Raw genomic sequence first — 14545 nt, forward strand, 5'->3', positions numbered from 1 at the left:
CTACTTGTTCTGCAGGGCAGCCACCATTAGATCTGATCTGGGTTAGGGATGTTGGAACTACTTCAGAAAGAGTCTCTTCTGGAGGGAGTCAATTTTTAGGTCTCTCACTCAGGCAGCGTGCATGCGCTATCGCCTGGTGGTGATCTGTTGTATCACCCAAAAAAAATATGCGGCAGCACGTGCCACACGTTACATCATGGTCTTCGGCGCTTGGCCCAAGTACAGGTTGATTTACTTGTATTAGTGTCTGTCCACTGCACCTGCTGTGATTTAGATACAATTCTGTTTTTTTGCATTTTTACATAGAAGGTCCCAACTGGAAGGTATTGGGGTGCTTAACGTGAGCACCGATTACATTACACAAGTTCACACTCATTGTTTTAGGCAGGGGATATAGTGACTTGCCTAGAATCGTAGGATGTGACACTGAGATTCGGCCTCTCTGTAGTGCCACAGCCCCCCTAGCCCCCATACCGCATTTAGTGTTATAAAAGAATACGAGGAGGGCATCTTTTCCAGAAGGAAAGCACAAGCTTAGGGCAGAGCTGTAGAAAGACACAATAATGGCATGTACCACCAATTCACCTTGCTCTTATACTACCTTTCTCTCTGATGAAGACATTTATTAGGTATTTTATATAGCGCTACAAGTAGTCAAAGAGTGAGATTAAAACTTCATCAGACGCTAGGGGGTTGTCATTAAAAGTACAGAAATTCTCATGAGAAGTTCTCTTACTGCAGCATTAGAGTATAAATGAAATTAATGTATTGGGGCAATTATAGTATATTCAGTGCTTTAAATATATCAGCACCCCCCCCTCAGAATACCGAAACTTCTCCATTAACAAGGAGAGTACCGGTACTCACTGCATCAGGTTGGCATTTCAGATCACAAAGTCTTATGAGCATGCATCTCATTTTGACACTGTGGCACATGTTTACACAATGGCAATTTCACACCGGTAGCGAGGCGCCATAGCAGAACAACGTGTGATGTCACTTGCCAGATAGCTTTGCGGCAGGAAGTAAGGAGAGCCCTTTAAAACACGCCGTTTGCTCTGGCTTTCCGTTCTTCTTTACCAGCGCAGGCAGCAGGACGGAAAACGAAGAGCCATAACATTCCGAGGAGGAGGCGGAGAAGAGCACCGGCAAGCATCAGGTTTGCCACCCGTGCCAGTCAGTTTTAGCGTCCAGCGAGGAACCTTCTGCAACTCATACATAAGCAAGTGCCCTTCCCACCGACCCTGCCCCTAGCACACTGAAGGAGAAATGATGTAGCGTAACGGCCAGAGCTGCTGACTTTGTGTAATGTAACTGGTGCTCCTGTAAAGCTCACCGATAATTTCGGGCTGAGTTCACGCTTATATAAAACTGCTGAAAATTACTGCACCACCCCCACCCATATGCCTGTATTTAATCTTTATTGATGCTTTACCAAACTGTATTTTTAACATGCAGTTGAATTCCAAATCGTTCTACAAGAGCTCAGCCAAAGCGGATGACCGACTCACTAGCTCTTTGTAGCTACAGCTCCCAAAGTTGATAAACAGAAGCATTCGACCAGTGTGCATTCCTGAGCTTTGAAGCACATCCTAAACATATATAGGGTGCTTAATGCAAGCAGCCCTCTGACCTCAGTTTGTAAAGAGGTTCACTAGTGAACTAGAGTAATGAATGTCACATCTCCCTAGAACCACGTGGGTTGTGTTGCTGCACTATACTGAGTGTTTTAGTGAGGTTACAGAGGGCAGACCAGCAGAGGCACCAGTGGGGGCAGAAGTATCAGGGGTACAGGCACAGTACAATAAGGGTACATAGGTGGATTTACCCGAGGGCAGAGTTGCAGTGCACTGAGGATGCAGAGCTACCAGATGGTAGAGATCAAATGACCTGAGGTTGAGGAGGCAGCGATGTTATAGGGTAGAGATGCAGTGCCCTGAGGCTGCGGAGGCAGAGATGTCAGAGGGTAGCGATCCAGTGCACTGAGGTCGCAGAGGGCAACAATGCAGTGCAGTGAGGGTGCAGAGGGAAACAATGCAGTGCAGTGAGAGTGCAGTGGAGAGATATCAGTGTATCAAAGGGTTCGGTTTGTAAACTGACTCGCTTGTGAACTGGATTTATAAATGCCACATCTCCTAGATCCATGTAGGTGGTCGCTGCAATATGCTGAGTTAGTCAGCGAGGGTACGGAGGGTAGACCGGCAGAGGCACCAGGGGGTACAGGTGCAGTACACAGACCGTGCGTAGGCAGATTTACCAGAGGGTTCAGATGCAGTGCACTGAAGGCGCAGAAGCATTCAAATGTGATTCCGGTGCCACTTGTGCAGAGGCAATCTTCATATATGCAACATTTGAAAGAGAATGTTAAAAGTATCCTTAATACATGCAATGGCACCAATAATTCATTACAGACTGAAACAATTTGTCATCGTTTGCACCCAGATAAATTCTTGAGCCCTTTAAATGTTTGTCATTAGCCCTACCCTTAGCCCCGCCTCCTTGCCACGCCCCCTCCCAGGCCACAGCTCAATTTGATGAGTGCTGCACTTTTCTCCCATTTAAAGCACTGCATATATTAGTCATGTAATTTGCTGCTGCTGTGCAATAACCAAGGCCACTGGAACTGTGGGGCACGGTTGACTAACCTCGCCCCTTTCCCCTCCGCCCCCCTATTTTAAGATGTGCTGCTGTACAACATAGCTAAAAAGATACTGACCAAGTAAATATATCTTGTCTAGGCTTGTTTTATTTATTTTAGTCATGGCCTTCTTGATCCAACAGGCATACAAACTCCCTCAGGTCCCTTCTTCCTCCTTTTCTCTGCAATTGCCATCTTAAACTAGAGTGGACTGGATTATTGGCTTCCCTTTAAACACCGCATTCTTCCACGTAGACTTCGATTACTAATGTTAACACCAGGAAGTTTCCAGGGAATGTGTAGTTCTCCTATCCTGTTCTCAAATGGGAACATACAGCATTGATGCTTGGAGCAAGCGAGGGCTGTGTGCAGAACACTTAGAGGAGGCGATCGCAAACCACTCCTGGAATGATTACCCTGAAGTCCAGACTGCACTCCAACAGCAGAGTACTGCTGATGCTACAGCTAGGTGAGCGCTGAGAATTCCTATACAGTTGTTTGGAAGCTACTTAAGCTGATCAGAAAGACTGAACAAGCATTGGTATAGCCAATAGGTCTCGCCTTTGGGACCTTATAAGTGCTTAGCCATGCAACAGTTGATGTTGTTGCACCAAGGATATTGTGCTGCATAACTAAATACTTACAAGGTCCCAAAAGCGAGACCAATTGGCTATGCCAATGCTTGTTATGTTAGGCACGGGGAGATTAAGTGATTTGCCCAGAATCACAGAATGCTTAGCGTTGTTACCGAGACTCAAACCCAGATTTGAGATCAACCACCATAGCCGTTAGGCCACATCCTCTCATTTGTACAGTTATTTTGCAGGATGAACTGAGTATTTAAAAGGTGGGTGTTGGCAACTTCTCAAGCTATCACCCATCTTCGACTGCATACAAGCTAGTTTTGAACACCTCTATTGTAGTATTAGAGGAGTCTGCTGAGGCACAGACGGACCATAAATGTCAAAGAAATAAACCGAGACAGAGAGTTAGGGGAAGGAGAAGGCCATCTCTGGGATGTTGCAAGTAATCCCAGAGCTTCACGAGTAGTGGTTTTGCATGGTTATGTGAGGAAAGGCAAGGAAAAGTTCCAGCAGAGGAGCCAGTGAAGCTGCTCAATGGCTTAACAGAGCCATATTCTAGACAAGAAACTGCTCAATTTGTTCAGCAGACTGAGGTATGTGGTAACGGCAACGAGGAAACGTGGAAAAATCAGGACCAAGAACATCAACTCAACAGTGGAAAGAGGAATCTGAAAGCATAGTCATTTTCTCTATATTTGGACTTGTTTTCTCTGTCGCAGCAACATCAAGGGAATTTATTAATTTAAGGATTCGTTTTCATTTTTTTAAATTATACTTTCCCTCATCATTTTATGTGGATGAACAACCCAGCATTCAAAAGGCTAAACTATTATGTTAGTATTGTTACACAAGTCATAAATATGCAAAACGTTTGCAAGCAAAACTATCTGTGGTATGCAAAAGAGGAAAGAAGTACAAAAGGGTGAACTGGCGCAGGTTATGTCTATAGGGACTTCAATTCTGGTGGCACACTCAATAATGTATGGCATGTCTGAACATCTCTGGAACCACTTGACACCAACGCAAGAACAGTAGCGAGACCCAGCTTGGTATCCAAGTGCATTCCACAAGATTAGAAATCAGCAGGATGAAAGAATCTTACAGAAAGAAACAATTAGTATGACTTCCCAGGTCAGGTGGAGGGTGGTATCAAAAGGGGGACACTGGCTGAAGACTGAACGAGATCCTAAATTACGAATGGTCATTGGTTTCTAAACTTCGTGATGCAATCCTTCAAGATATATCACATTTGATCTTGGAAGAAAAAAAACAAACAGTGCAGAATGCCATGTTCAATAAAGAAATGAATATAAGAAACATTACCCATCACAGATGGAAGAGACTGTCCCTTTGCTGTGCCCGTATCAACAGTGCATTGCTCTAGTAGTTGATTTTCCAGCTCCCTAAAGGTTCAAAATAACGAAGTCAATAAAAATATATAACAGTTTAAAACAACACAACAAATCCCTTCTGTCTGCAAGGGCATAACAGTGATATTCTTAAGCTATACATAGGACTAAGAATACAAACGTTTTAAGTAGTCTCTCTATTTAGATAAAATTAGGATATTCGACTTGAGAACTGGTATATTTTTTCTATCTCTTCTAGGTTGTCTCACTTCTTGAACAGTACTTCATGATAAAGAACCACTTAAAAATCACACACTGTATAGTACAGCTATGAAGAAATTATAAATAGACCCAACCTGGAACATGCTATATTACACCTTGTTTATAGAGCACATAGCTCACCAATTCCTTGGCACTACTGGGAGTCACCAAAGTGGCCTTTTGTCAAAGTGTTTTTGGATTGTCTAATCAAGAGTGCACTGTAAGGGACTATGGGCCTTGTGACCATCTACCTTACCAATGTGAGTGTGCCAAAGGGAGTGGTAGGATTTGCAGCCCACATAATCCATATGCAAAAAAACAGCGAGTGGTGGGGCATCCGAAGCAGGAGGGCTGAATAAAACCTGTGACCTTCCACAACATGCTTACGGTTATGTGTGTGCATGCATGCGCCAGCCCTACTGTGGGTGGTGCAGTGCAATCTACTTTACCGATGTGGGAGTGATAGAGAAGCCAGACGGTGCTTGCGTCTTATTGTGTTGTTATCCTCGTATTCACGTCTTTCTATGTGTATGCTTCCCCATGTGGGGTAAAGTGCATGTTTTAGTCCTTCTACGCTGTGCCTGCCTCCCAGTCTACTTATGCTTGCACAGCTCTTTGTGTTTCCTCTCTTTTGTCTCATTCACCAGTGACCATGTCCTGGTGTATGTGTTCACATGTATTATTGTCAAATGTTGGAGAAGTAAATGAATGCAAGAAATGGGAGCTCTATAGTCATCCAAACAAATGTCCTCTAATGAACCAGAGACTGCCAGCTGTATTTGACCACTGAGAAAAACACATTTGGTAAATAACAAATGTGAGAATCTATTTTACCTAACGTGTTCCCTCAACATTTCCAAGATGAATGGCATTCACCAAGTTTTCCAAACCATCTTAAATAATGTCTTAACTCGAAATTGCAATCAACAATTTGGTTTTCACAAAGGATTGCATTGATCACTCTTTTCCTTTAATTTTTCTACCCCATCCTTATCTGTAACACAATTTTTTCCTGTTTTTTTTCTTCTTTCCCTGAGGTTGAGAGGTGGTACATTATGACCTTGAACCGTCCTGACCTCCCTTGTGCTGTGAATCTATATTATTCCCTCTCCTACAGCCTTTCTTTTGTTCTTTTTGATTGTGATTGGGGGAGAGATGCTCACCCATTGGTCTCCAATTTCCTTTATTTTTACTGCCACGATTTCCTTTTACCACAGAGCTTTGTGATTTATTTAAAGATAGAACTCTTTTCCAACATCTTATATTATTTTTCTCTTTCCTCCTACATTCCACTCATATGCTACTTCGCTATTTCTCTTACTAGTTTCCCTTTTGCTCCTGTCTGTCATCCATACTCCCTAAGTAGTTTGGGTCATATTAGAAAGACAAAAAGGACAAAGATACCCCTATAAAGTGTGTCTCTTTTTCCCATGACTTTTTAAGTAAATACGACACAGGTTTAAAATTATTTAAAACAAAACTTGTCTTCGGGACACAGGATTTGATTCCCAGCCCTTAATGTTTTTCCCATTAAAAACAAAAACAAAAAACTGGTTAATTTCAGAAATGTTTGTTCCACTCGCAAAAGCCTCTTTTCATGTCTTATTGTCATGTTTTAGTATTCACAAAATGTAGCTTTTCTCATTTACATCACGTACTACATAATCATTGTGCTAACACTAAGATAATCGTGCTAGTAAAGAACTAGTATAAAACAACAGATCCATAAGTTCAAACTCCCGTTCCAGGACTTATAATTCCTATACTTCTATAGGCACTCTGAATATTTTTTACAAGGTCACAAAACCATTTATGTCTAAATCCCCTCAGACACTATTTAAGATGTCAGCTGTACATTGAATATATAAATACAAAAAGGTGTACAAAAGCAGGATGACATGACAAACGACAAAGATTTAAACATCTTGAATTACTTTAAATTTATTTGGATTGGTTGGGCACAGAACAATATTAATTACTTATAGAACAAGAACATGAAATGTCCTTTTGTAGTAAAGTGCCCCTTTTTGACATGGTTACCCATATTTTTTGGCAAGAACAGGATGTGATTTCGACTTAAGTGAAATGGGTTCCTGCTAACCAGGTCCCCAGTGCCAGATCTCTTCCCACAAAACCGTCCAATTGTGTCCCCAAATGGCAATACCTTTAGCACTCTCTGTAAGTACCTACACATGGTACCCCTGGTACCTAGGGCCTGAGGTACTAAAGAGGGTCCCCAAGGGTTGCAGCACAAATTGTGCCACACAAAGGGACCCCTCATCAAACTCATGCAGGGCTGCCATTGCAGGCTGCGCGTTTTGGTGCTGACAAAAGTGAAAACACAACGTAACACACATCCCTGTGTGCCATGGCTCCTAACACTGCATGTAATATGTGTAAGTCAACCCTAAAGCAGGCCTTACAGTCCTAAGGCAGGGTGCTTTATATTACATGTGAGGACATATCTGTCTGCATGAGCAGATATGCCCCTGTGCTGGTCAGTTTTAATGCTGCCAATACAAGTAATCAGAGAAGTTATTTTAACCCATGTGCTGGACACTGGTGAATAGGAGTTCCCCAGCTACATGATGGCTTCACTGAAAATAGGGACGTTTGTTATCAAACGTTTCACATTCACAAACCCACCCTGATTCCAGTGGAGGATCTGTGAATACATGCACACAGATGGCACCTTAGAGGTTACCCTGAAACCCTACCAGTCTCTGGTGTGTTGGCCAACTGGTCACTGCCAGCCTGCCACCCAAGACAGATTGCTGACCTCCTAGAGTGAGGGCCCCTGCTCTCAGGATGTCAGAAACAAAGCCTGCACAGGAAGAGGGTGTTCACACCCCCTCCCTCAGGATGACCTGCTGATTAGCATTCCCAGGCTGGGGAGGTTCAAAGAAGCCACTGCCTTTAAAATTCAAATCTGCCTCCCATCACAGGAGAGGACGCCGACCCCCATTGTCCAATGCCCTTTGGTACCTGGACAGGTGGGAAAATTAGTCAGAAAGGTAGGCGTTGATCCCCCCCTAGGCTAGTACCACGCCTAAGGTGGGCTAACTGTGGACTTGACTTTTCAGAGTTGGCCACCTTTTTGGTGGCAAACTTAGGAATTCTGGGACAGGGTTATGCTAACTTCTCACAGAAAGCGGTCATATAGGAGGAGGTGTAGTAACCCCAAGGGTAAGTACTCCTTTAGCTACTACTCTACACTCCCCTAACACTGCTAAATTCAGTATTTAGGGGAGCCGCTGGCACCAGAGAGACAGATTGTGCTGGCCTGAAAGAAGAAGACAGACATGAACAGTGGCAAAGAGCAAGAACAGAAGCCCATGCAACTGACTTGTCGTCAACCCAGCAGGCCTCCCTGCTGCCTTCAATGATTGCACCAAAAGACGACTTGTCCTGCAGCTGCTGAGCCCCCAAAGCCTGGTAGACCTGCCAACACTTCACTTAGGAACCTAGAACTCCCGAGAAGCAGCGGACCAGCTTCTCTGCATCCTGCAGGCACACAAAGACTCCTGAGAGGACTTTGTGACTGCAGATACACGACAACACTGCACCCGTCACTCCAAGCCCGAGCTGAATGAGCCAATGGCGTCAGAGTGGTCCCCCAGAGACCGAGTCCACCGCGGTTTAGCCTCCAGTGAACTCTCCGATGTCTTCTGCAGCCCCCCTCTACCACAACTGCTGCCAGGGCCGTGGAGAAGAGGACCCAAGGTGTCCTTACATCCCTGAGAATAGTGAGGCCTGAGCCCCCTGTTTGTTCAGCCAGACTGGCTCCCCAGTCAAAGCCTGCAGCCTCTTTACGCGAAGACATTGGGAACCAGACACTGTTTTGCACCCCTGCCCTCATCCGCCCTAGCGCGGCTGGTGGTGTTCTGCTGGTGCTGTCTTGGACCTTGCCCACCACTCATCTCAACTCCTAGAGACTCGTCTCGTAAATCGCTGTACTGTACCTGAATGCCGCACTTGCTTTTCGTCTGATAGGATAGCATTGCAGCTTCTGAAAATTGCACTAGGTGTCGACTTTTTAAATACAGAACTATTTCTTTTAAAAAACGTATTAGCTGAATGAATTGCTTCTGGTGCCTAAATATATATAAAGATACGTGTTATTTTTATAAATTTGTGTGGATCTCCTTATTGAGTCATGTGTCTCACTCACTACTGTGTGCATTTGTGGATGCATAACACTCCCCTCTGAAAAGACTAAGGCTGCTCAACCACACTACCCTTTAGAAGAGCACATTATGATTGCTAGAGCATGCCCCTGTCCACCTAGAAGGAAACCCCTGGATTCTTTATATGATATATATATATATCATTTTGATATATCATATAAAGAGCCAGCTTCCTACACCTTTTATTTGTAAAAGAGCAAAACACTCAGTGGTGACTACTTACTTAATAAATGGGGAGCCAAATAACCAGTGTTCATGCTAGATAGCAGAAATTAATCGTAGTAGAATTAATTTCAGTAGTTGCAAAGTCATGCACTGTGCAAATGTTTGTCACACACAGTTTAAAATAAGCTTATTTAAAAAAATTGTTCAACTTGGGTTTCAATACTTTTATATCAAAGTTTTGACAATATACAACATCAAGGTGAACACTACTACTGAATTAAGGAACTGGGACACAACCTCCTTCCGCCTTTCCAACCAACAATTCACCACCCTTAGACCTCAATCATTAAATCGCACATCGCCCCTCACACCAGCAGTAAAGGACAAGTGTGAGGTACATTATGCCCAACCACTTAGAATAAATAGTCCTGCATCAGATACTTTTCAGGTGTTCTTCGAATTAAGTTATGGCCCTTAACATGCCTTGAACATGATGGCTCTATTAAATCCTGTCACAGGAAGTTAATGATGGAGCCCCTATTTTTCCTAATTGCTGTCGAGCCCCATGCATCTCAAAAATGATTGCCGCCATCCCTAACAAGCATCGCACATTTGGGAGCTAGTGGTACCTCAGAAGTTCCCAAGAGTACAACGATGGTCTGCTTTCCTTCAAACAACATATCAGAGTTTGTTCTAAATAGAAATCTATCTGTTGGCTAATATGGGTCTGAAATGATGTCCACCAGTTTGGTCTCAGGGTTCCCCTGTTTTTTGCTCAAAACATTCTAAACTTCTCAGCAGAAATCCTTAACTTTAGGCCAGATATAAAACAAGTGTGTAATTGTGCTTTTTGAATCAAAGCTCCTCCCAGAAGAAATCAATTCAAGCGATTCTCATACTGCGTAGCATTAATGGGGAGCAGTGCCACCTATAAATGTTTTGTATGGTGTTTCCCTCCACTTTGCATCTGTTGGTACTGTGGGCATCTGTCCTACGACATATTCAGATTATTTCTTAGTTTCTGAAAATGGAACAATGGTCTGGTGGCTGTTTGTTAAAGACCCTGTGGCCCTCTTAAGCATATCTTAATTGATCAGTTTCAGGGAGAAGAATGTGCCTAATAAAAATGACTGTGTCCTCATGTAATGCAACTGGTGCTATGTAAAGCGCTCTGATATCAGATTCGGGTCAAGTTTGCCCTATATAAAACTCCGTAAAAAAATTAAAAAAAATAAAGTCCTAAACTATCTGTTAAAGAGTTTTTGGAGTATCCCTTTACTGACTAGGTCTCTAATCAAGTTCAATTATACTCCTTCTACTTTGCAAAATCCCCTCCTATCAATGCAAGCAAGAAATCCTTGTTCTCAAAGAACTGGATGAACAGCGAGGAGATGTTTCATCAGCCCTTTCATCTAATACCCATGCTGTAGCCCCCTGCAGTGTTGCTCGAATCATAGGGGAGATGGACAACAGCAACTCCACTGCTAGTTTGAGATCCAAAAGACCTCCCAAATGGGGCTGTTCTGTTGCTCACTGTCCATCCTCAAACATTCCACTTTATAATGCAGCTGGGAGGCTTTATAAAAATATTTCAGTTTTGGGATCCCCAGACCTCATTCCACTGGTATCAACAGCCTTTGAAAGATTGAGATTCTTGGGCTTATCCTGCATCAGATCAATGTTTTGCACATTCTTTGCAACTCCATGAGACATTCTGTACAAAGACCCAATGGTAAGGCCTGAAAAAAGTATAGTATTTTAGGCAATAAGTCATCATGATGAAGCCCCTTGTTCCTGCCCATGAAACTGCCACAGTGCTCCACTTCTGCACATCTGTTTTAATGTAATTTGGCTGCTCCCTGTAACTCTTCTTTCTATTGGGTGGTATGCAAATCTACTATTATACAGCCCCTCAGGTACTTTACTACCCTCTCCTCTAAAAGACATTTGCCACTTCAGGCGCTCCATCATGTTTAGGTATAAGGCCAGGTTAAACCCCTCAGAGTTGGTATGTTTATCTTGAAGCTTCCCTCCATGCTTGTAGCTTCACTAGGAGCATGGGGACTAAGGTTTTCAGTTTCTTTTTTTGAAAAACTTGTGTTTTATTGTTTTTCCATTTATATACAACCAACTGCACAGTACAGAGATGAGGTTTGAACCTGAACAGAGGGATAAGCACGTCATTGGTGGACATAGACAATTTAAGTGTTGATCTGATCTTTTGAGTTCAGAGATTGCCACCATTTTGATGTGTCTAAGGTTCCACCTTCAAGGGGGTATAGGACAACCCTGTCTCAATCCTGTTCTATGCGTATAGTCCCATACAAATTAGTTAAAAGGAACAAAAGGAAGAGGTAATATATTCTGGGCCACTGCCACAGGTTTAAACTACATTCATTGGTGATTCCGGTTATTGGTTCACACTTTTGATGTGACAAACTAAAGCAGTTTGAAACACTATCATAGGAAATACAGAAAGAAGCCCACCTGAGAAATTGAATTGTGAGTGAACAAGTTGACCACCAATGTTTTTGTTTTCAGAAAGCACTTAATTACCGGTCTGGTCAAACTGTATCATGACAAATACATACATTACATTCTTAAGTCACATGAATGAATGTTATCTGATGAATACTTACTTGTGAATAGCCCTTCCACCTAGGGGAAGGGCTTCCCAGCAATTCAGAATTGGTATTCCTTCATAAATCTGCACAGAGTTAAAGAAAATCTAACAATATAACAGCAGAAAAACAAGTTTTGCACAATACAAAAGGGGCACATTTTCACAAGCATTCCCAAAGTTCTCAAAGCAAAGTAGCATAGCTGAAGACTGGAGTACTAGCCTTCTTTAAAAGAAAAAGTGAGAGACTGGAGCACATACATATGTGCAGGTTGTAAAGTGAATTGTTGTACGACAGTGCACTACAGCTGAACAACCGTTCACCTGGGTAGTAATTGGCCCCACTAGACAAGATGCTCAGGGGCAAATTTAACTAGTGCCCTGGTCAGAATCACTCCGGTTTTCTCAGTGATAGCTTCTGGGAATCGCAACCCCAGGACAAATCCACATGCTTTGGCACAAAGTTACGATCTTCAGCAAACGTTTTCCTGAAGCTGAAAAAGTGTAAATCTTTTCAGCCAAATTACCCACAAAGAAGCTCTGGATCTGATGGATGGTTGTACTTAAACATAACAATTCAAATAGTTATTTTTTCACATTTTCATACAGTGCATGATTTCAGTGTAGGATTAGATTGTAGCCAATTATCAAGTTTCTTGTAAAATGAGGTGCTCCTTACAAGCGCCCCATTTATTGACCATGAAAGGGTCTGAAGCTTAGCTGGTCTTATAGAGGCTCAAATCTGTGCCTTTTAGGTTAAACGTACATGTGGTATGTAGTAAAGTGCCCCTTTTTGTTATGGTCACCCCCAATTTTAGCATGGTATTTGATTCAGCTTTGATGAAAGTGCACTGAGTTCCTCGTAACCAGGTCTCCAGTATCGGTGTTCTCTCCCAAAAACAAGGTAACTGTGCAATTGTTCCACAAATTGGCAAGACCTTTAGCACCCCTGTAGGTCCCTAGTAAATGGTACCCCTGGTACCCAGGGCATGGGTACTAAAGAGGGCCCCTAAGAGCTGCAGCATGTATTGTTCCACCATAAGGGACGACCCAACACCAAACTTATGCACACTGCCACTGCAGGCTGCCTGAAATGGTGCAGACAAAAGTGAAAACATGACATGGCACACATCCTGTATCTTATATCAGCAGTATTCCTAGACCAACGCTTCTGCAGCAGAGTTACACTTCTTATACCTGTGAGGTTGACACTAACCTGCACATTCATAGGTGGCTCTCCCAAGCCTCCTCTCTAAGCCTCCCTCTTGGAGTCCATACTTCACCCAGTCTTCCAAGGTACAATCTCAGCTCACCATGTGTGGTCATGTGATTAGGATGAAAAAACGGTGCCCTTCCTATCCCTCATTCACTGGATATGCAATCTCGAATTACTTCTCAAGACTTCTGCTTTGCATTACTGTCTAGTGTCAGTTGAAGGACGCAACTCTTTCACTGCTTGACTACCCAAGAGGACTAAAGATGTCCTTGTATAGGGGGGCTAATTATTATAAATACCCTTAGCCATTGAAAAAGTCACTAATATAAGAATTTAAAGTATTTTTTTATAACTAGTGTAACATTTAACTACACACATTCATTTTGAAACAAACTGCTTGCCATTGTTTTTTGTTTATACTCGCAAAAATTGTGAATGCTGTAACATAACATGCTTACCTTTCCTAGGTTCAAAAGAGGATAACAGCAAGTGCTACAAGTAATAACCATGTGGGTGCTTAGTATGCAGTAACGTGCATAACCTTTTGATTTACTAATTTAAGTCCCTGGGACTAACCTCCCAAAACGGCCAGCCTGGATTATGATGCAGAATACTTGGGGACTCATTGTTTAGGCAGACACGACCTATTATTGTTTTGTGTGAGACAGAATTTCTACATTAGTGGTGCTACATAAGAGGAACTATACATGGGATGCAATGTTTTCTAGCAAATAATGTTTCATCAAAAGATACAGGCAACACCAGACTTTCTGCATATCCACAGTCCAGGACCATTGCTGAATTAATTCCAAGAGTCAATAAAGACATCAAATGGCTTGGAGCAAACAGAACTGATGGAACCTGGAACAAAACATATTATACAGATTAATAAAAACACCGATACCAACACTGCATGTTAGTAACACGATACAAAACGTTCAAATACAAATTATCACAATCCTCTGAAATTATGAAACCTTTGTTTATACTGCACGGTTTGTGGTAGTTATGGGATCGATTAAGGACAAAGCCAACTATGGTTTCCATGTTCAATAGCTGCATTTACGCAACGCAGAATCCAACAATTGTAGAGAATTTATCTAGTAGGAATGCCAAAATAAGCATTTTCCCCAACCAAACTTTGGGAAATATTCCTTTTACCTGCAGTCGAAATACTCTGAATCAGGTATAAAAATGCAAGTTTACTTTGGAAGAGAAAAAAAAAAGATTGATCAAATCAGATGAAAAAACGTGGGTATGATAGCATCCGAATCAATTAAGCTGGGCCTAGAACATTGGCAACTCAAACTACCTGACAAGGAGACATACTACTTAGTTTAATGGGAGACAACTCATAAAATTCAGGGCTGGTCAGAGCAGCCAGGTTTTCAAACTCACACCCAGTTGCCATTCGGACAGAACCCAAACTAGCCAGGTTTAGGAAAGCTACCAAAATTGCATTGCGATATTCTTACAATGAAAGTACCATCTTCCACAATGCTACTGATATGGGAAACTAAAGAAA

General features: G+C 42.5%; 1 protein-coding gene across 2 annotated transcripts in view; it reads right to left on the bottom strand.

Moving 5' to 3' along the window:
* The window catches only part of ACTR10 (actin related protein 10), a 165729-nt gene that overhangs the window by 113303 nt on the left and 37881 nt on the right, over window positions 1–14545 (bottom strand). For both annotated transcript variants that reach the window (XM_085626131.1, XM_085626130.1), the window contains exons 5-7: window positions 13774–13881; window positions 11824–11891; window positions 4546–4625 (exon numbers count right to left, since the gene is read on the bottom strand). In XM_085626131.1, coding sequence (XP_085482257.1) covers window positions 4546–4625; window positions 11824–11891; window positions 13774–13881 — 256 coding nt within the window. The remainder of the gene's footprint in view (window positions 1–4545; window positions 4626–11823; window positions 11892–13773; window positions 13882–14545) is intronic.

The sequence above is a fragment of the Triturus cristatus genome, chromosome 9 (genome assembly GCF_964204655.1).
Source record: "Triturus cristatus chromosome 9, aTriCri1.1, whole genome shotgun sequence".
NCBI classification, from domain to species: Eukaryota; Metazoa; Chordata; class Amphibia; order Caudata; family Salamandridae; genus Triturus; species Triturus cristatus.